Source organism: Phacochoerus africanus, chromosome 3, assembly GCF_016906955.1.
Source record: "Phacochoerus africanus isolate WHEZ1 chromosome 3, ROS_Pafr_v1, whole genome shotgun sequence".
NCBI lineage: Eukaryota > Metazoa > Chordata > Mammalia > Artiodactyla > Suidae > Phacochoerus > Phacochoerus africanus.
Window position 1 is genome coordinate 34,877,948 of NC_062546.1, and position 23,162 is coordinate 34,901,109.

A 23,162-nucleotide genomic window follows, 5' to 3' on the forward strand; every position below is an offset into this window, starting at 1 on the left:
CAACTCAAAATATTAACTGGTGAGTGTCAGAACTGTTCTTCAAAGGGCTTTGTGACACATAACGGAAAACACTGTAATTACCGTTATTAAATGTGATACCCCAAACAGATGGTGTTCCAGTTTTTCTTCCCCCCAAAATGGATTGCTCACCTGATCGGAAAATTATTTCTGAGCCCTGACCCCAAACCCAGTCGTTTCACTTCGGTTGCATCCAAATAGTGGTCCACTTCCTTTGTATTGGAAATCTGCCCATAAAAATCTTTTCTGCTTTCTTCTTGTTGATACTTAAGGATCAAAAATGACCCATTTGACTTGAGGAATGCCTGTTACACTGAGCCCCAGGTTGCAGGAAATAAGGGAAGTGGTAAATTAAAGTGGTGCTGCTATATTATATCCCCCTTGGTTAAAAGGGTAGATGCTTGTGGACATTGATCTAAATTTCTCTGAAAAAAGATTCACTCAGCCTTTCCACTAACCCCCACCCTTCCAGTACATTCCTCAGGACCCTAACAAGCCTTCAAATCCAGTGAGCCCTTTTGAGCCTGTACCCATGAACTGCCAGAAAGACAGAAATGGGCAGGTCCAAGCTCAGCTCTAAAAATCCACAGATCACTGATGGCAGTGGGTTTTTCCCTAAATAAACAGCAAAGATACATTTAAGCAATCGCTAGAGGCTCTATTTTAAACCTGTTGAAACCACGGGGATGCAGAAATAAGTCCACCTTACTTTGACTTTGAAAATATTTTATTTGAATAGTAAATAGTTATACAGTTGAAACAGTTCTATTGAAGCTTTCTATAAATAGCTAACAATTAAGAAAATAATGTATGTAGAAAAGAGATTGCATTTAAAAGTAAGAGCTGTCAGTTGTATGAGGGCCCGGGGGCCCTCCAAGCAGAATAAAATGGTAGGTTGTCTGTAATTCGCTCAGATAGATATAAAAGTTAAAACTTTTAGCCGATCCCTTTAGAAAAAGGCTCTCTTCTAAAATGCACAGTGAAATGTCAAGAGTGGTGGGGGGAGGGGGCGCACCAAAAAAAATCTGCAAGCAAATAATATCATAATCTTCATAATTAATATAAATAAATAAAGAATAAATAACAATTACTCATAAATCAACATATACATTTAGAGGGAACTCATATAGCCCTACCTCAACAAAGATGATCAAACCAAAAAGTCTCATGTGAAATACTGAGGCAGTTTCTACAGCATCTTCTGAAAATTCCCTTCCCTCCCCCCCAAAACATTCCCAAACAGACAACAGTTCAAGGCATTTGTGGCTAGACTAAAGAAAACTCTTTTTTTAAGCAATTTGATTTGTTCACATACAAAAAGGTAAAGCCAGACTCCAGCAGTTCACAAGCCATAATAAAGCTAATCATGTGGGAAGTTCAATTTACAGCCTGTGAAATATAAAGGCATTTATTCCTCAAGATTCACCCAAAACAACCCGTACGCTACATACATAGAGAGCAGAGATTGGTAGGCGAGAGCAAACCGCATTTCTAGACCGAGAACACAGCGAATACTAGCAAGAAAAACATCTCCCCTCCAAGGGGAGGCTTCCAACCACGAGACAAACGCGTACAGCTTTTCTTCCTTGTAGAGAAAGAGATTGGCTCCTGTTGCGCCAGGGCGGGGGGGGGGGGCGGTAAGGGGACACAACGCAAAAGGGGGTGCGGGGTCCAGAAGGAGTCACAACGAGAGGATCGGGGTTACCGTCACGCCACACCGAGAGAAGCGGAGACAACACTTTCACCGGGGTGGGTGTCCCCGGCTCGGACGCGGGGTCGGGGCGCGCTCTCTTCGTGGGTCTCCAAGCGAAGGCACAGTTCGGGGGGCCGGGGTGGAGGGCGCGCTCTAGCAGGCCGGACGCACGGGCACCTGCAGGAGGATCACTTGTCTGTTTTCTGATGGGTGGCACTTGTTGATGTGCCGCGTGAGGCCGGGCGAGCTGTAGAAGGTGGCCGGGCAGTACTTGCAGGGGAACACCTGGGCGGCGTGCAGCAGGCGCAGGTGGCGCTCCTGGGCGCCCTTGCTGGGGAACGTCTCCCCGCACACCGGGCACAGGTGGCACTCGGCAGACGCGCTCAGGCCCAGCACGCCGGCCGCCTCGCCATCGCCCGCCGCCTCCTGGGGCGCCTTCTCGTCGGGCCCAGGGTACAAGGCCAGTAGGTCCTCGGCTGGTGGCGCCGGCGGCGCGCCCTTGGCCTGCAGAGCCTGGTGGTGGGCCAGCAGGTGCTTGCGCAGATACGCCTGGCGGCGGAACTTCTTGGCGCAGTGGTGGCACTCGTAGAGCCCGTCCTCGGAACCCGATTCGGACACGCCGCCGGGGCTTGGCGTGTCGCGGTCGCTGCCGCCTCCCGTGGCCTCCCGAGCCTCAGCCCTGGCAGCCGTCTCGGGCTCAGACGCGCGGGCGGCGGCGGGAGCAGGCCTCGGTTTGTGCCAGCGGCGGTGCGAGGCCAGGTTGGCCGGGCAGCTGAAGACCTTGGCGCATTCGGGGCAGCGGTACTCCACGCGCACGATGCGCGAGCACTTGTGCTGCGCCAGCGCGAACGGGTCGGCATACTCCTCCTTGCACAGCTGGCAGATGAACTCGCCCAGTGGCCGCGCCGCGCCCCCCGCGCGGCCCCGCGGCGCTTCCACCGGGCCCTCCTTGATCTTGAGCCCCAACACGGGCGACGTGGTCACCTCGTCCTCGAAGTGCAGCTTGCGGATGGCTTTGGGCTTCTTGGAGCCTGGGGCCTTGGCTACCTTAGTGGGCGGCTCCGCGGCGGCGGCCGCCGCGGCGGGGGGCGCGGGCCGCTTGCCCGGGGGCCGCAGGGAGGCGGCAGAGGGCAGCGGGGGGCCAGGCCCCGGGCCGCGGGCCGCCTCGGCGCCCGCCGAGAACGCCGTGCCCATCTTGAGCTCGGCGGGCGCGAAGAGCAACGGGTCGCCGCCGCAGGTGCCACCGCCGCCGCCCGCGCCGTTGGCCCCGCCGCCGCCGCCGCCCACGAGCAGCGCAGCGGGCGTGGGGAAGGACTCGGCCGAGACGGGCGAGCCGAGGTTAAAGCTGCGCTCGAAGTACTTGTGCTTCTCGTGCTCGCGGCTCACGGGCCGCGTGGGGCTGTAAAGCGGCGCCGGATGCGCGGCCTCGGGGTTGCCGAAGTGCGCGGCCCGCGGCCCGGGCGGGGGTGGCGGCGGCCCCGGCGCGCAGGCGAGCGCGGCGGCGAGCGCCGCATGGGCGCGCTCGGCGGGCGGCGGCGGCGGCAGCGGGCCCGGCCCGGGGCTCGGCGCCGGGGGTGAGGCGCGGGCGCCCCCGCAGCCCGGGGAGAGCAGCAGCGCGCGGTCGCCGTCCTCGCCGCCGCGGACCCGGTAGGACACGGGCGTGGACTTCTTGCTGCGCTTCACCAGGAAGCCGCGGGGCATGTTGGCGCGGCGCGAGAGCGAGGCGCTGGCTAGGTCCCACCTCTGCGCTCGGCCCCGGAGGCCCTCAGTGCCCCCGGCCCATGGCCCGGGCGCGGCGGCGGACTCGCGTGGCGCCGGCGGCGGCTCGGCTCGGCGCCCTGCACGCGCGTCCCTGTCCCCGAGCCCGGGAGCCGCTCCCTTTTAACTGGGGGAGGGGGCCATTGTTCTCGCCTCCCGCTTCCCCCGGAGCCAATCAGCGCGCCCGCAGCTCCTCCGCCTGGTCGTGTGGGAGGGCGACGAGGCCGCCAAAAGGGGGCCGGGACTCGGGGGTCGCCCGGTAGGTGCGGCAGATGTACCTGAGGGCGCAGGGCCCCCTCGCGAGCCCCGCCGCCGCCCCGCCCGGCGCCGCGGCCCCGCCCGGCCCAGGCACACGCCCGGCCCCGCCTCCCTTCACGGTCTGCTGCTCCTCTATGGTGAGGCGCACGTGCCTGGGCTTTGTGTCTCTCCTCCGGGGGGGCGCGGAGCCGCCAAATGGGCCCGTCCATCAGCACGACAATGCTCACCCCCCTCCCGCGCGGGGATTACCCGCGGGTCGCGAGCAAAATAGCAACAAAGGAGAAGAATGGCCCCAAATATGTCAGGAGGGTTCAATCCGCAAGCCGGAGCGGAGGGGGAAGTTGTGCGCGCTGATTGGGTAGGGGCGGCGGTGGGTAGCAGCAGGCCCGGGGGAGATCTGAGCGCGGCTGCCAGGGCGGGAGTGGGGCCGGGGGAGGCGCAGGAACTCCACCGGGTGTTGAGGAAATAATCAAGAATCGAAAATAGCTGCAAAGCCCGGTCCATCCTGAGCCCCGCCCGGGCCTCGGACTGGTGGGCCTCGGGACCCAGGATCTAAGCGAAAATGGAACCCTTGAGTTCCAAGTGTGGGTGGAGGGTCTGGCCTTTTGCCTGCAACCGAGGGCGATGTTTGTGTCCGCAGCCTCTGCGCGCCCGTGGGCCTCGGGAAGGTTTCTCTCGAGTTTGAGAAACTGTTGGCACCATACTTCTTCGATCGCCAGCAGACGCGGCGCTGGCTGTGGGAGAAGGAGGGATGGGATGCATTTCCCCCAAACCTTGAATTTCTGAACTTTTTTTTCCTTGTTTTTCTTTTAAAGTTCCCGGAGGCTGCGGGATTGGTTTCGTCGGAGGGGTCGGGTCCAGGCCTCTCGCAGCCTCCGCTTCGCCCAGGGGTGGGTTGCTTCATAGGAGTTGGCCAAAGCCCGAAACGCGCGGTCGGCCGCGTGTGCCCCAGTGAAGTTGGTTTCCGCTCTCCTTGCACCGCTTCATGCATTTTCATTGGGAGCGGGCATTTTGTCTGCCGGTTGACATCAGATGCTAAATCAAGAGCTCCAATCAAGGCGCTGCGGAATAAAGGGGCCGCCTGTCTGGGCGCTGGGGGCCCCCCCGGAGCCGTGCCCCCTTCACCTTTGTGAAGGAAATTAACCTCCCGCTATTGAGCGCCGGTCGCGGCCAATCTGGACTCAAAAGAGGCGCGTGCTGCCGGCCCGGGGGGAGGGGGGGGCAATCTGTCCTCTGAGGCAGGCTGCGGCCTCAGAGAGGACAGGCCGCCTCCCCGCCCCCCGTGCCACCAGGAAAAGACAACAGTGGAAAACCACCCTCCCCCCAACCCCTGCCGCCCTGTTTGGACCCAGACCTGGCCCTTTGCCTCCAACCTCTTCCCAGCCCAGCCCCAAGCAAAGACAAAAGGCAGAATCTCCGGGGGAGGAGGCCGAACCCCAAGAGTGCGTAGTGGCCCTGATTGCCCATTACTAGGGAACACATAGCAAAGCCACGTCAAATGTCCTATGTTGTGAGGAAAATGTCACTTTATTGAACAAGAAGGAAACAGACATCTTTCTGCAAAGCTCTGTGCAACCAGATTTTGCTGAGTTTTGCTTATGTTTAATTCCACTGAAGGTATTTAATTGTTTTGGATTTTCCCTCTGAAAATACCCTGGCGTGGAAATGAAGATATTTTTAAAATAGAGTTCACATGAGTAATACGTTTTAATGGGGATAGTTACTAGACTTAGTCAATCAATGGGTTAATCAAGTTGATTAATCAAGGGGAAAAATATTTGGTGATTTTATGTTCCTTTTTTTTAACTCAAAGACTGGAAAGAGAAAAATACACATAATAGGATGTGTCTTGAAAGCTCTTGCTCTCTTCTTTAAAAATGCGAACTACGATGAATGCTAGCCCTGAAAAAAGTTAGAAATCCTCAAATGAGTTTATCTAAAATTTATCCCTATCTTTTAGTCTAAAAGTAACCGCTGTTATTTCCTTGCTCTTTTGAGCGCTGATTAACACTGCTGATGAAATTAGAAGTGGGAAAGGGATTCCGGGACAGCTTTGGCCAATTTTATTTTCTAATCACGAATCCCATCTGGATTGTGGAATAATAGGGCGGGGGCTCACCCGCCATCCCCAACTGACTGCGGGGTATTTCGTCTTGCATGTGTAACACTCCTTTCATTCAACAGATAACGGGGAGAGTTAGTCACCTTGTGAATCTTTTAAAAATAACAGCATCCATAATTGCAAAGAGGGCGTAAGGGTGGGGTGGGAGAGGCAAAAAACAAAACAAAACAAAACAAAACAAAACCCCCGGCTGAATGCAGCGAATTCAAACAGGGCTGTGAATTAAGCCAAGAAAATCTATGGAACACTATTGAAATACTGAGATTCAATGGATCCGTTTCTTTTTCTTTATTTGTGCTTTCTAGTCTTTACCAGCGAAAATGAAATCTGCTTTCAGACAGGTACGGTCAAAACAAATGGAAACTTGAAGGGTCCAAGTATTAGTAATTTCATAACCCAGGGCTGGGGAAGAAATAGGCTGCGCTCATGCACACACCAGCAGCCTCTACGGGTGTGCACCCTCACACCCGGTCGTGGGTTTCTGTCATTTTCTAGGGGATTTTATTGCTCAGAATCTGCGCGCCCGCGGGCATGTGGACACTGAGTCGAGAAATTCGCCTTCCTCTTGGAAGAGCAAAGCGCCACCACGCTGCGTTGCGCGGCGGGCCTTGGCGCACCGCGAATCCGGATAGAGGCCGGGTGAAGTTGGGTTGGGGAGACACCGGGCGCTGATTTGCCCCCTCCAGGGGAGTATCACCCAAGGAGGCGAGCCTAGGGAATCCCAGGAGGGCCCCCAAGTGTCCTTCCCAGGCCCCAAGCGACTCCTCCTCTTCCTGTGGCGTCCTGGCCAGCGCTTTGGAAAAAAGACGGCGTCCTCTTCGCCTCACGTCCTTGCGGACCCCGCGGTGGGTTCTTCCTCTGACCGCTGCAGAGCTGAAGGCCGCCGGCGCTCTAAACTCCTCGGTTCTGGAGTCCTCGGCTGCCGTCGGGGAACGCGCCGGGATTCACTGTGAACCCCGGCTCATGAGTCTTAGGACCAGGGAGTTGTTATAAGCGCGAAGCTTGGAAATAAGTGCTAGAGCGGGGAATTTCGGCCTAGGAATGGCCCCGTGGGATGATGCCGGGTCCAGGCAGCGCCTAAGCTCCTGCGAGGCGAAGACGGGTGGGTCCACAGTCTCACTTCGCAGCTTGCGGCGCTTTTGGAGACCCTCAGGGGCGCAGCGTCCCCATTACCATCCCCAGACCCCTCTCCCGGATTCGCAGAGGTCCTCCCGGCCTGCGACCCCCGGCCCGGCCTGGGCCGCCCGTTTCCGCCGCCGGGCCCGCCGTCAGGTCCCGGAGGGGCCCGAGCCCCTGTGCGCCGCGCGCGCCGGCCTGAGCTCTAGAGGCTTTGTGTTTGCAGGAATGAGGGGCGGTGGCGTCGGGCCCCGGGGCACGCGAGAGACACGCGCAGCCCGCCGCCGCCCCGCCCGGCCCGCTCCGGCCTCCGGGCACCTTCCGGACCCCCGCCCGCGGGCCGTCGCCTTTGTTCGGCATATTAGCATAAAGCTGCCGCGGATCTCCCGTTTAAATAATTTCACACAAAAGGAGAGAGCATGAAAGAGGGCGGCCGGGGCGAATCCGCGAGACTGCACCGTCCGCCCGGCGCGGGGAGGGACCGCGCTCCAGCAGTTCCCTCCCCTCGAGTTTCAAGTGCCCCCCGGCAATCTGCTGCGCGCCCATTATTCGCCGGCGCCCACGGGGTGGCCGGCCGCCCCTTTCATCCTCCCGAGTATGCCGTCGGGCCGCCGCACGCTCCCTGAAGTGCCCTCGGGGCTGTTTCCGCCTCGAGTGGGACTGTCGGGCCCTGGGAGGGGAAAGTGGGCCGGATGGCCCTCGGCCGGGCGACGGGAAGGGTGACGTTGGCCGAAGCGGGCGAAGGCGAAGCCTGGGAGTGTGGGGATGTCATTAAGTTGAGATTGAGGCGGGGAAGAGCTGGGAGGGCACGGAGCGTGGGGCGCACAGGGTGCGGCTTCCACCTGTGACGGTGGCCCTGCTCTCCGCGCTCCCGGGCCTCAGGAAGGGCAGAGAAGACCCAGCAAAACTGACCAGAAAGGCCACGGCGGTTCCGACCCTCTCCCTTCCCCTCTTCCTCGCCTGCTTGCCGCAGGGCACAAGGACAGGTGGCAGGGCGCAAGGGGGCCAGAGGGGCGAGCTGTCCACCTGGGCCTCAGTTCCCCCTGTCCTGCTCCTGCCCTTGGGTTTGGGTGTCCTTGTTCCTGCTCTCTTCCTCCTTGTCCTCCCCCCCCCACTCCTCCTCCCCCCCTTCCAGGCTGCTCCCTTCTCTCTCCCCCTGCCCCTCTCTGCCCTCCCCATCCCACCTCTTCCTCTCTCTCCTTCTTCCCCTATCCCTCTCTTCCTCGTGGTCTTCCTACCCCCGACCCTCACCCCCTCAACCGTCCACGTCCTCCTTTCTCCCCATCTCCCTGTCTCCCCCATCACAATCTCCTTCCCCCTCCCTCCCCCCTCCACCCCCTTTCCTTCAGTGTCCCACCCCCCTCTCCTCTCTCCCACTCTCCTCCCACTCCCCCACTCCTCTCCCCCTCTCGAAGGCCAACGTGTGTTATTTTATTTGTCTAGAGAGAGCCTATTTGTTCAGTGATGTGTGGCCTCCTGGCCGCCTGCTTTAATGGGGGACTCGGAGGCTGGTTTCTGCGAGTATTAGCATACAGCTGCCGCTCCCGCCCGGCCCGGCGCGCACTTTATCCCAGCCTTATCATCACCTCTCCTCTCAACCAGAAAACAATCAACAGCTCCTCGCATGCGGCGACTTTCGAGCCCTTCTCCCTGCTCCTTGGCTAACACTCAGCCGGGTGCACCGTGCACCCGTGCGCGCTCTCTCTTCCCTCTCTCTCTCTCTCTCTCTCTCTCTCACACACACACACACACACCCACACACACACCCTCTTCTGAGGGTAAATATTGATTGGCTGGCTGTACATTTTCTCCTCCGAGCAGTGTTCCCTTTTCTGGACCACATTATCTTCTATTTTCCTTTCCCTTCCTGGAATATTTGGGTGGAACTTCAGGAGCCATTTTTGGAAAGGAGGTGGCCACTTCTAGTACAAAGCAACATATGTCAGGAGGTCATCAGAGGCATCTGTGAGGCATGGTTGTTGCATGTGATTTGGGGGAATATGATGTGGGAAATTTAACTTTGGTGTTTTCTTGTCGGTATTCTGTTTTCAAAACCAAAGAATTCCAAGATCAGCTTAGAGCTCAAGATTTGCCAGCCGAGCAGGAGCAGCACAAGCTGAACTGCTGCGGGGACTTCTGCCATCTACATCTTTAGGGAAGCCATGCCTGGGCTTCCGGAGAGAAGTCTAAATACTGGCCTTTCTGAAGCCTTTTCTTTGCCAGGACATCTTTATTTTCCTGACGTCCTTAAAACAGCCAGCTTCAAGCTATGATCAACGACTCTGGGGTTCATCTCTTATTCTCAGAGAAAGTGTCCCTTAGTGATAAAATGCTCGAGTTCGCAGGTATGTGCTAAAATCCCTGCCTAGATTCAGGAAATCACTCACTTTCTGAGTATAGGGCAGTGATTAGTAACTTCATCCAATACACTTGGCATTCTATTTAAGACTTGTTGAATCTGCCATGATGCCTATGGAGACCCAAGACTACTTTTTCAAAAAGCAGCAGAGGAAAACTGACTATAAAATTTATGCATGATTTGACATTAAGTTTGGCATTGTCATATGGACTCACTTTTATGTCACCAGAAGCTTTCTAATGGTAGTACTTGGTCACAGAAATTGTAACTGTTGATCCTCTGACTGGTTGTTCTGTGGTTCTCCACCCAAGGTCCCAGGGCCTGTCACAGAAACTCACTCCATTTGCTGATGAATTTGACCCAGGGCCTCTCAGGGGAAGGGGTGGGAGAAGGAAAGTTTCTTGAGCTCACTTATTCATTTGCAGGCCCTGAAATATGGATCCTTGTGCGTTGGGTTTGCAGTTTGAAGAGAAGACCAGTAGCGATTGTTCAATTGTTCTCCATTTGAGTTACAGTTTGTACCATATGGCCAGAGCGGGGCACTCCCTCTAAATGACCCTGGTGTTTGTGTAAAACATACGTGTGCAGGAATTAATGGAGTTTATTGCTTGCTTTTGGAAAATTGCAAGTCTGCCTTAGAAAAATGGCAGTCTGGTGTTCCAGAACCATTTTATTTTTGAGAAGTGTCAGTTTGTTAATGGGTGTATAATTCTGAAATGCCAACTTTGACTTATCCTCCAAAGAGCTGTGTAGTCATTGTAATTGTGCCAACTTTTGCTAAATGTTAACGTAAATACCAAAAAATGAACAAAAACTGGACCATGCCCATGAAAGCCCGTTTTAAACCCTGCTGATGAAAAATTCGGACTCCAATTGTGCCACACTATCCGCTAAAAGAGGCCCAAATAAATGAAAACAGTCTTATGTGCTGTTTCTGAGTCCACATGTTCCTGAATCCAATAAAGCACTTAATATGCCATATTTATAAGAAATAGGGCTTCTGACCCACATTACAGGTGACATGTGCCAAAGGGCCCAGATACAGTGCTCAGGGTCAAAGGAAATGATCTAGATTAATTTCCTATCGCCGTTCTCTAACCTAAACCTGTGCATGAACCTGTGTTGGTCGTTCCAGTTTTTTGGTGCATTTACGCTCATGATCTGGAAATAGGAAGTAGAAACACAGGGGCTGGGATAGCTGCCTCCTCATTTTAAAAGTTCCTGTAAACTTTCCTATGCAATCAGTCCTTCTGATGTTGGGTTACAGAGTTAATTTCCTGTCATCTGTTTGACTAATTTTCCATCCTGGGCACACAATTTTCTTTTTTTCTTTTTTAATCACCCACAAGGATGACCGGGTAAACACATGAAGGACTAACAGCACTGGGGCAGGGCTTCTCAGGAAATCAAACAGAATTACACCTGAGTGGAAAACAAGTTTTACACAGTCCCATCTCATTTTATTGCTAAAATGGGTTATTCTGCCCAGGAACACGCTTGGTGGTGTTAGTAAAGCGTCTCCCCGCCCCAGAGTCGAGACGCACCGCCGTGCGCCACCTACTGGGACGATGGGAAACTACAGGCCAAGCTGGACGCGGAGAAGAAAGGACCAACCAGGAAGGTGCCCGGTGGTCCAGAGGGCTTCTGAGAGGTTTCCTGCTTCTACATAGCACTTCCCGGAAACAATCAAGTGGAGACTGTGGCCACGGGCTAAATGATGCCTGGCCACGCGTACATGGGCAAGTGGTAGTGATTATAGCGCAGGAAGTCAAGGATGCTCTTCTTCACCAAGGGCTTGTAGATGGTTTCCTGGAAAACTCTTTCGAGGTATTTCCTGGGCTTCTCCCGCAGGTTAATTTCCTCATCTTCGATCTGACGCGCTATCTCGTCTATGGAAGGAAAGTTTTCTTCCTGGGAAATACAGTAAGGGGCCAGATGCTGAAATTACTCTGTAATAAGAGGACAGTTTCACCAAGACGCCCCGAGGTTGGTCTTTTTTTTTTCCTTGATTATTATTATTATTGTTATTATTTTTTTGCCTGTGGCAAAGCACACATAGCATAACATTTACCACTTTAACCATTTTTAAGTGTGCAGTCAGAGGCCTCAAGGACATTCACATTGTTGGGCCGCCATCACGACCATCCATCTCCAAAAAGTTCTCATCCTCCCAAATTCTCTATGAATCACGAACTCCCACCCCCATCCTCCTAGCCTCTGGCAACCACCCTTGTCCTTTCTGTCTCTGTGCCTTTGACTATTTTAGCGCACCTTGTATAAATGGAATCGAACACAATTTGTCTTTTTGTGACTGGCTCATTTCACTTAGCACAATGTCTTCAAGATTCAGCAAGGACAATATTTTAAGCTTTTAATTTCCAGGTAAAAATTATTGGTAGATCAGGCTTGTTTCAAAACAAGGAAAGGAAGCGATTAAACATTTTTACACGAAAATTCCTAGATGACTTACTTTACTTGGTTAGCGTCCCCAAGAAATGGGAATTTTAAACCCCCAGAATAAATTGCTCATAAAGTCAAATTTCATTGATGTCATTAAGGATGGGGCTTAGCAAGGATACAGTTATTTGAAGTTGAGGATCATATGCTGTGCATATTTATAATATCATGGAGATTTTCCCCATATTTTATTATGAAATGAAAGTGTTAAAAGTTGAGAGAACTGTACAGCTGGTACTTGTATACACTCCACTGGGTTAAGATTTTACCGTATTTGTGTCCTCACCTATCTGTCCAAATATAGGCGGATTGTCATAAAAAACACTTGACTAAGGTTTGAGCTGTGTGCTTTCTGAACACCACAATAACTGAAAATTACCCTAAAGAATGGTGCCCTTTGATGGTATATTTATTTGAACTTCCAGTAACCCCTTTTTAATGGCAAAAGAAAGGAATAGTTTGCAGAGTTCTACTTGATTTTTTTTTTTTTTTTGTCTTTTTAAGGCTGCACCTATGGCATATGGAGATTCCCAGGCTAGGGGTTGAATCAGAGCTGCTGCCAGCCTACACCACAGCCACAGCAATGCGGGATCTGATCCGAGTCTGCAACCCCTCTGCTGCTCATGGCAATGCTGGATCCTTAGCCCACTGAGTGAGGCCAGGGATCGAATCTGTGTCCTCATGGATACTAGTCAGATTTATTAACCTCTGAGCCATGATGGGAACTCCCTGGATCATTAATTTTGAAATAAAAACCAATTTTTATTGGTATATATTTGACTTAGAAAGTTGTATTTGTTTCAGGTGAACAGCAAAATAAATCAGTTATACATATACATGAATCCATTCTTTTTCAGATTCTTTTCCAATATAGGTTATTACACAGTATTGAGTGGATTACCCTGTGCAGCACAGTAGGTCCTTGTTACCTTTCTGTTTTATACACAGTGGTGTCTGTATGTCAATCCCAAGCCCTAATTTATCCCTCCCGCCCCACGATTTCCCCTCCAGTAACCATGAATTTGGTTCCTTAATTTATTAATAGTAAGAACTTATAGATAGAAAAATAGATTCAAACTATATGGAGACATAAGGCAATGACCACTTGGCTATTTAGGCAAGACATTGCCAGGAGTGGGGGATTCTACCATCACTTGGAAGAGCACTCAGTGGGGGTCCAGGACTTCAAGTCGGCTCCACAAAGACAGTGAGGGAGAGAATGGCCAGTGAGGCCCAAAACCAAATACTCGAGATGCTGAAACACCTGAGTGTCCAAGCTCATATGCCGTCTATACAAGGTTGGTTCTTTCTCCCCTTTTTGGAAAAAATGTATCAAACATAAACAATGAATATACAAAAATTATAGGAGATTTGAGGCCCATGTTGTAAGATGCAGTGCTAACACTGGGGCAGAGGGTGTAAGGTCACAAATGGAACCTTTGAATTAAGAATAAATAGGGTTTTGTATGTTTGCTCTCATAGTGTGACTACCTCCCCACTCAAGATAACCAGCCTCCCCTCAATGTGACCACCTCCTCTCCCCATGTCACAACCTCCCCTCCAAGGGTGACCACCTCCCAACTTAGGATGACACCCCCCTCAGGATGACCATCCCCCTGCCCCAGGATGACCACGTCCCCTCCCAACATGCTCATCTGTGAGCAGCTCTCTCCTCCGTACGACACATGACCTTTTGCGTCGGCTTCTGTCCGTTAATGTTTGACGTTCACCCACTTTCTAGAATGTATCAGCATTTCATTTCTTTTATGGCAGAAGAATGTTCTGTTGTGTGGATAGACCACATTGGTCTGTTGATGGACACTTGGGTTCCTTTCTTCCTTCTTGTAATTCTGAACAAAGCTGCTATAAACATTCATAGCCAAATATTGGTTTGGGTACTGATTTTCACTTCTTTGGGGTGTGTGTTTAAGAGTGCAATAGCTAGGTCATATAGTAATTCTGTTGGTAAGTTTTCAGGAAAAATCCAACCATTTTTCCACAGCAACTGCAGAATAATTTTACATTCCCATCAGCAATGTATGAGAGTTCCAATTTTTCCACATCCTTGACAATACTCATTATTTGGGTATGAAGTGGTATCTCATTGTGGCTCTGCTTTGCATTTCCACAATGATTCATGATGTTAACGTCTTTTCATGTAAGGGGGTTTACTCTGGGCTCTTAATTCTATTCCATTGATCTATATGTCTGTTCTTATGCAAGTACCATACTGTCTTGGATACTGTTGATTTGTATTAAGTTTTGAAATTGCAAAGTGTTTGTCCTTCAGCCTTTTTTATTTCCCAAATTATTTTAATTCTTCTTCAAATGTCTGGTAGAATTCATCAATGAAGCCATCTAGTCTTAGATTCTCTTTGTGGAGAAATTTTTGATTATTGGTTCAATACCTTTACTTGTTATAGGTCTGTTGAGATTTTCTATTTCTTCTTGAGTCATTTTGGAGTCCCCTGCATTTCCATACAAACTTTAGGAATGATTTTTTCCATTTCTAAAAATATATCATGGGCTCTTTTTATAGGATTGCATTGAATGTATAGATTGTATTGCATAATATTCCTAGCTTAACGATATTAAGTCTTCAAGTCCATGAACACAGATGTCTTTTCATTATTAAGATCTTTTTAATTTCTTTCAGACATGCTTTGCGGCTTCTTAGTGCACAAGTCTTGCGCCTCCTTGCTTAAATTTATTCCCATGTATTTCATTCTTTTTGATGCTACTGTAAATGGAATTTTTTAAATCTCATTTTGGATTATTGATTGCTAATGTACACAACTGATTACTGTGTGTTGATCTTGTATCCTATAACTTTGCTGACTCCATCTATTAGCTCGAATATTATTAGGATTTTCTTTGTATAAAATCATGCCCTTTGAGACTAGAGATAATTTTTCTTTCAAATATGGGTGCTTTTTATTTCTTTTTCCTGCCTAATTGCTATGGTTGGAACTTCCAGTACAAGGGTGAATGTAAATGGGGAAAGCAAGCATCCTTGTCTTTTCCATATCTTAGAGGTAAAACTTTCAGTCTTCCCTACTGACCATGATTTTAGCTGTGGGTTTTTTCCATGAATATTCTTTATTAGATTGGGGCAGTTTCCTTCTATTCCTGGGGGTTTTAGTGTTCTTACTGTGAAAGCATGTTTGATTAGTCAAATGCTTTTTCTGCATCAGTTGGGATTACAGCACTTCCCCACATTTCATTTTATAATGCAGTGTATTACATTGATTAATTTTCATATGCTGAACCACTCTTACATTCCTGGGGTAAAGCTCACTTTGTCACATTGTATAATGCTTTTAATGTGCTGCTGAATTTAGCTTGCTAGTATTCTTTTGCAGATTTTTGCTTCTAAATTCCTAAGGGATATTGTTCTATAGTTTTCTTTTCTTTTTATGTCTTTGGCTTTAGTATCAAGGTAATACTGGCCTCATAGAACGAGCTAGGAAGCGCTCCTTCCTCTCATAATTTATTGGAGGAGTTTGAGAAAGACTGGTGTTAATTCTTCTTCAAATGTTTGGTAGAATTCAGCAATGAAGCCATCTAATCTTGGATTCTCTTTGTGGAGAAATTTTTGATTATTGATTCAATACCTTTACTTGTTATAGGTATGTTGAGATTTTCCATTTCTTCAAATCATTTTTTTTTTTATGACTGTTCCTGCAGCATATTTGAGTTCCTGGGCCAGGGACTGAATCCAGCTGTGACAATGTTGGATCCTTGAAACCACTGCACTGGGCTAGGAACCTAAACCTCTGCAGCAACCCAAGCCACTGCAGTCAGATTCCCAACTCTCTGTGCTACAGTGGGAACTCCTTCAGTCAATTTTTGTAGTTTGTGTATTTCTATGAATTTTTCTATTTCATCTAGATTATTTATTTTGTTGGCATACAATTGTTTATAGTATTCTTTTCAAACCTTTACTAATTCAGTAAGGTGGGTAGAAATGTCCTCACTTTCATTTCATTAAGAATTTGAAACTTTTCTTGGTCAATCTAGCTAAAGTTTTATTAATTTCGTTGATTTTTCAAAGAGCTAACTTTTGGTTTCATCAATTTTCTCTCATTTCCCTATTCTCTGTTTCATTTATCTAAACACTATTATAGTAATGTTTATTATTTCCTTCTTTTTGCTAGCACTGGGTTTAGTTTGGTGTTCTTTTTCTAGTTCCTCTAGTTCCTAAATTATGTTATTGATTTGAGGTCTTTCCTTTTTTATTTTTTTCACTGTAAGCATTTACAGCCATAAGTTTCCTTCTAAAAACTGTTTCCACTATACATCCCATAAGTTTTTTTTAATTAAAGTACAGTTGATTTAGAGTGGCATCCCATAAATTTTGATCTGTTGTGTTTTTATTTTCATTTGCCTCTAAGTACTTCTAATATCCCATTGGGTTTCTTCTTTGAAACCAAAGAAGTTGCTCAAGAATCTGTTGTTCAAAATGCTGGACAGGGTACGGAGAAAAGGGAACCCACCTGCACTGTTGGTGGGAATGTACATTGGTACAACCACTATGGAAAACTGTATGGGGGTACCTTAGAAAACTATACATAGAATTACCATATAACCCAGCAATCCCACTCTTGGGCATATATCTGGACAAAACCTTCCTTGAAAAAGACACATGCACCTGTATGTTCATTGCAGCACTATTCACAATAGCCAAGACATGGAAACAACCTAAATGTCTATTGACAGATGACCGGATTAAGAAGATTTGGTAATATATACACAATGGAATACTACTCAGCCATAAAAAAGAACAAAATAATGCTATTTGTGCAACATGGATGGAACTAGGGACTCTCATACTAAGTGAAGTAAGTCAGAAAGAGAAAGACAAATGCCATATGATATCACTTATAACTGGAATCTAATATAAGGCACAAATGAACCTTTCCACAGAAAAGAAAATCATGGACATGGAGAACAGACTTGTGGTTGCCAAGGGGGTGGGGAGGAGGGTGTGGGATAGACTGGGAATTTGGGGTTAATAGATGGAAACTATTGCCATGAATGGATAAGCAGTGAGATCCTGATCCTGCTGTGTAGCACTGGGAACTATGTCTAGTCACTTATGATGGAGCATGATAATGGAAGAAAAAATAATGTATACATATATGTGTGACTGGGTCACCTTGCTGTAGAGTAGAAAATTGACAGAACACCGTAAATCAGCTATAATGGAAAAAATAAAAATCATTATTAAAAAAACAAAGAATCTGTTGTTCAGTTTTTAGGTGATTTCTAGCTTCATTTCATTGTAGTTGGAGAATATACTTTATATGATTTAAATCTTTTAAAATGTACTGATACTCATTTGGTGGCCTGTCCTGGAGAACATTCCATGTGCAGTAGAGAAGAACGTGCATCTCACTGCTATTGGGTTTAGTACTCTGTATATATCTATTAGGTCTCGTTGATTTAGAGTGCTCTTCAAGTCCTATATTTCTTTTTTACTCTTCTCTCTGGTGGTTCTATCCATTACTAAAAGTGAGATACTAAATTCTCCAACTCTTTTTGGCTGTGTCTGCAGCATGTGGAAGTTCTGGGGCCAGGGACTGAACCCTCACCACAGCAGTGACCTGAGCCACGGCAGTGACAATGCCGCATCCTTAACCCACTTCACTACCAGGGAACTTTGCCAATTATTATTTTAAAACGGGTTTTTCCAATTCTATCAATATTTACTTCATATGATGTGTGGTTCTGTTGTTCATATATTACTATGATTATTATTATTATCATCATGCTTTTTAGGGCTGCATCCTCGGCATATGGGGGTTCCCAGGCTAGGGGTCTAATTGGAGCTACAACTGCTGGCCATAGCAATGCAGGATCCGAGCCACATCTGCAAACTACACCACAGCTCACAGCAACACCAGAGCCTTAACCCATTGGGCGAGGCTGGAGATCAAACCCACAATCTCATGGTTCCTGGTCAGATTCGTTTCCACTGCACGACAACAGGAACTCCTGATGTTCATATATTATTGTTACAGCTTTCTTAGAGAATTTTGACGGATGATTTTCCCAATCAAAATTTCAACCTGGTCAGTGACTCTTCGGCCAAATGCAATACCAGTGGGTTTATAATCTCTTCCCCTTTTTGTTTCCACAAAAGAATCTGAGATGTCTTATAATGATCTTTTTAAAAGAATAAATCATATACAGATTTATAATCTATATATGACTTATAATGACAGTCACAGATAATACTGTTTTCTTTCTTTCTCCACATGTGGAGGGCAGGAAAAATCAATAAAACGAGCTCTAGGACATCATAGTTAATGGCACTGAACTTCTGTACTTCCCTGAAGACAAGGTAGAAAGTGAAATTAAATGGGTAACATCACCTCAATATTTGAGAAAGGGAATTACTGTTATTATTATTATTGTTTTCTTTTTTTGGCTGCCCACAGCATATAGAGCTCCTGGGCCAGGGATCAGATCAGAGCTGCAGTCACGACCTAAGCCTCAGCTGTGGCAGTGCCCGATCCTTACCCCACCGTGCCTGGTCGGGGATCAAACCTGCATCCCAAGGCTTCCAAGATGCCGCCGATCCCATTGTGCCACAGGGGAAATGTCTGTTATTCTTTAGTGAAACCCATCTGCTTTATTTTCTATTAGCAGACTCTTCAGGGAAATTTTCACATGTCTGTTTGTGTGACTATCACTTCCACTGTTGGCCTGTCCCCACCGAAATTGTCTCCATCACTCTGACTTTTGGTGGATGGCACTTACTTGGAGCCATTCTTCTGTGCCTTGTGCTTGCACACAAGCCCCCACTTCTCTCCCCCCAGCTCTGAGCTCTTGTTCCATGGGGATATGAGCTACAGACAGACACCGCTGCAGGTCCCAGCATGTGGCCGTTATACCTGCCCAATGTCAGAACAATCCCCCAGTGGAGGCTCTTCTTACAGAGGTTCCCCTTTCTGCAAATCTCGAGAGCCCACAAGGATGGCTGGGAGCCCTTTAGTGCATCTTCTGTAAAGGCCACCTCTGCCCTACCTGCTCAGCTGCCAGGGCCCACTGTCCAGGCTAAGTTTAGGCACTGCAGACTGACCCAGAGCAGAGATCTTCTCGTGACTAGAGGGTTGTGGAGTCTCAGTGCGTGTCATGAGGAGCCACTGTCATTGCATTTGACAATGTACTTATGAACATGAACGGCAAGCTTCGCTTTTAAGCTTGATGCCTAAAACCCCCCGGCTCCATGCAAAAGTTTAACTGAGGAGCTCAGATCTGGGGTTTAGAAGGATTTAGGCACAGAGTTTTGACGTGATGACTCTTTGCTTTGGGGCAGCAGTGCGGATTACACTTTGAGAGGTGGGACCTGCGGAGTTGAGCGAAGTTCTGTGTGAACCAGGCTTCCAGCTTGGGGTCATGTTTTAATGTGGACTTGTCACAAGACATATTTCTACAATATTTTCTTAGCCTCTTTGCTGAAAACTCCATCTTGTCCTGCTTTACTTTACCCCATCTTCCTGCTTGCAAAACAGTCACAGTGCTGGCATAAGTTATTCATAAGGTCAGCTGAATGAGGACATAATGCATTGGTCTAGGCACACCTGACCTGTGCAGATTGGCACGCTGTTTGCACAGCATGATATGTCCTCTTAAGAATAAGAGAAAGAGGAACCTCATGGCCCCAAGTGGTTTATGAGTGGTCGTTAGCAGAATATGCATTAGCAAAGGGAACCAAAGTGCAAACCTAGGCACAGGGCGGCGGGGGGGGGGGGGGGGGGTTGCCGCAGATAGGCATGCCTTTTGTGGAAGCACAGTGATGATTCTCTAGAATGTTATGCATAGATAGCTAACGCCAAGCTTCCTCAAATCCTAATGATTGTTACATGCCTAAAGGTCAGAATAAAAGCTTAACCATCTACCAGCTATGTGACTTTTAAAATAATAAAAGAACTTATAAAAAACAAAACTATATCCTGCATCTATAGCTCCCTTCTCTCTTGAGGCAACCCTAAAGAGCACAATAAAAGCAGTGTTTTCTTGAGGTGGCACTCTTGCCCTCCCCCTCCCCCCTTGTTTTATGTTAACTTTTTCCTTAAGTTTCACAGCACCCGTTCTTCAGCCCTAACTTGCTGAGCTGGTCTCGGCATGGACTCACTTCCCCACAGACCTGTCTGACCTGTAACATCTTATATCTCAGCGTGCTACTCTTCTTACCTCTGATGTGCATGCTGCTCGTCGGGGCTGACCTGGCTCTTTAGCCATCAGCCCTTCTGCTCCCCTTATGCACATACCCTGCCTGGTTCCTATTATGTAGGTAGGAACCTGTTTTTTCCCAATCTGAATCTACTTCAGATTAGAAAGTTATGCCGGGAACTATATTCAACATCTTATGATAAACCATTATGGAAAAGAATATGAAAAAGAATATCTATCTATCTATCTATCTATCTATCTATCTATCTATCTATGTATCATCTCTGAGTTGCTTTGCTGGGTAGTAGAAATCAACACAACATTGTAAATCAACTATACTTCAATAACATTTAAAAAAAAAATTACATGACACTCCCGGCTGGGACCCCAGGGATGAAACTGAGCAGGGGTGGAGCAATGCAGAGAGGGTACCAACTCACCACTCTGGCTCAGTGCTGATGCCCTTGGCTTTGGAGTGGGAATCTGAGTGGTGTGACCAATGGCAGGTCCTTAAAGGCTCCTCATCAGTGAAGGAGATGGTGATGATGGTAACCCCAACCTTGGAGGTCCCTGCTGTGCTTCAGGGGTGGGGTGTGTGGCGCTAGAAGGAGAGGCCCGGGTGCATGGGCTGCATCTGTGTGTCCAGTGTGGAAGCTCATATCATGGGGACCTGCGAGGGGCCAGGGTGCTCCAGGTGGAGGCAACACAGAGACGCAGGACCTGCCTGTTTATAGATAGTCAGACGAGGCGGAATGCAAGCCAAGCTCCAGCCCTTGTCTGAGGGAGTCAAGGAAGAATCTAGAATGGACACTTGACCAGAGGTGTACACTTCCCATAACTCTTGTAAGGACTCTAGTATTGAAAAAATAATTTAAAAGTTTCACAAATATTTTACTATTTACATTGCAGAGCCAAATTTCTTGCCAAGTAGGGAGCTTGGGGGCTATGTAACCTAAGCTCCAGTTAATCCTGTATGGTTTTTTTTTTTTTTTTTTTTTTTTTTCTCTTTTGGCTGCATCTGAGGCATATGGAAGTTTCTGGGTTAGGAACTGAACCCGAGCCACTGCAGAGACAATGCCAGATCTTTAACCTGCTGCGCCACCAGGGAACTCCCCGTATGGCTTTGAGAAAGAAGTTTCAGTTATAAAAGGAGTCTGTGTGGACATCTTGACTTCTCTTGACATCCTTTTTTTTTTTTTTGTCTTTTTGCCATTTCTTGGGCCTCTCCTGTGGCATATGGAGGTTCCCAAGCTAGGGGTTGAATCCGAGCTATAGCCACTGGGCTACACCAGAGCCACAGCAACAGCAACGCGGGATCCGAGCTGCGTCTGCAACCTACACCACAGCTCACGGCAACACTGGGTCCTTAACCCACTGAGCAAGGCCAGGGACGGAACCCGCAACCTCATGGTTCCGAGTCGGATTCGTTAACCACTGCGCCACGATGGGAACTCCTTCCCTTGACATCTTTAGAACACCCGCACACAAATGTTTAACGAATGGCTGGCAGATAACACACAGAAACCATAGGAATGCAAGCTTGGCCCCCTAGGGGCAAGGAGGTGCAACTCGTGCCCTGCCTTCAGCCAACACAGTTAGCTAATAATGTGAAAGTAGTTACCGTAGTTACCCGAAGGGAAAGAATTTTGCCCCTCGTAAAAGATTTAAATAATCCACTTTCCTTAAAATATCATTGTCTAGGTTGACCCACTCCATAGTTTGTTTATATCAACTACAGTTGGTTCTAAGAGTAACACTGACGGTTTGGGATGGAAATGCTGTAAAATTTGGTTGTGACGATTGTTGTACACCTATAAGTGTAATACAATTCATTAATTAAAAAATATAAAGCCATAAAGTGGGAAAGTAGGGAAAAGTCTAAATGATCAACAACTGTAACTGCTTCTAATTTGCAAGGAATAACCCATGAATCCGTTAATCATTCTTACCTCCTTGGAGGATAAGATTTGGCGTAACTCTTTCCTGAGATCAATAAAACGATCGTGAAAGAGGGCCATGCACCAGGGCTCCGTGAAGTAGCTGGTGAGGAAAGAAAAGATTCAGTTAGCTGGAAACCTTCTCATTACCACTAATAAAGTATTTACCTGCTTCTTTTGCCTTTATAAATTACAGTCCTGGCCCTTTTGCAATCGTTTGCTCATGAAATGCCTTGTGGAACAGCCTAGCCAATCAATTTTGTAAATGGATGTCCCTGATGTAAGGCCAGGCTCCATAATTACATTTAAAGTGGTTTAATTCAGAGCTGGGGCAAGACCCAGTGAAGAATCCTGATTTTATCAGAATTTAAAAGCCTGAAGACTTGTAAAGAACGGTGTCTCCATTATCTGCCCTCGTTTGAGAAAAACAGATTGCAGGATTAACTGAACTGCTGCATAAAGAAATTAAATTTGGGTAGACAATAACACCAATGTTGTTCATCATTAAGGCTTCTGGATTAATAATGACCAGAAAAACAGGCCACCTCGGTGTTGCAACACGCTCTTCGGGCAACTGCACGGACACTTAATTGGATCTCTCTTTGGGGAGCTGTTCTTTAGGTGGCCGGATTTGCTCACTTTGCCCTGAAAACTGTTTGAACGAATGCTTTCTTACGCGGAGGACAGTACGGCCATCCGTTAGGCACAGGGGATTGCTGGATATGTGATGCATTCTTGGAAGAACCAAGAACACTTGCTGGTATTTTCACTCGTACTTTGTTCTAGTGCTAAGTAGGGTTCGGAACAGGAAACTTAGCTTCGGGATTAGAGACATGTGGACAGACAGTGTGGGTTCTGCTCTCCGGGTGTGAGTCTGTAGTTCCTGGGACTATTAGTGGATGTCTTGGGTGTGCACAGGAAGAGAAACCCGTATCCATGTGCAGACAAGAAACTTCTGGTTTCTGGGGCTTGAAGCTAATTCTTAGGAAGGAGGTAATGAGTCCCAGGAATGCCAAGGCATTAAAGGACAAGGGCAGTGACAGCATGTGTAGATCAGCCTGGCACTTGGCTACATCACTGAGTACCTACCAATGCTCCCTGGACCAGAATATGACCTAATTTTATGCTTAACTATCTACTTCGTCGTTCAGGTCATATATTCATCCAACTATTAATTCCACAAATATTCACCCATACCCATCCTGTGCCCAGCACTGTTCTGGGGACAGGGAAGACAGCAGAGGCCAACACGGACAAATGTCC

The 23,162-nt window shown here is 48.3% G+C and overlaps 2 protein-coding genes across 2 annotated transcripts in view; both read right to left on the reverse strand.

Moving 5' to 3' along the window:
• Nucleotides 1-1,310: 1,310 nt before the first annotated feature.
• On the reverse strand, nt 1,311-3,562 carry INSM1 (INSM transcriptional repressor 1). Its single transcript, XM_047770359.1, has one exon. The coding sequence runs from the start codon at nt 3,410-3,412 to the stop codon at nt 1,865-1,867; it is 1,548 nt and encodes a 515-aa protein (XP_047626315.1). The 5' UTR covers nt 3,413-3,562; the 3' UTR covers nt 1,311-1,864.
• A 7,200-nt stretch (nt 3,563-10,762) lies between these two features.
• The window catches only part of CFAP61 (cilia and flagella associated protein 61), a 255,401-nt gene continuing 243,001 nt past the window's right edge, over nt 10,763-23,162 (reverse strand). The window contains 2 exon segments of the mRNA XM_047771596.1: nt 10,763-11,235; nt 21,912-22,002. Of these exon segments, the coding sequence (XP_047627552.1) occupies nt 11,035-11,235; nt 21,912-22,002 (292 nt within the window). The 3' untranslated portion in view covers nt 10,763-11,034.

Bases quoted from the DNA above. Each gene is read 5' to 3' on its own strand.
- INSM1 (XM_047770359.1), bottom strand. From the start codon at position 3,412: ATGCCCCGCGGCTTCCTGGTGAAGCGCAGCAAGAAGTCCACGCCCGTG.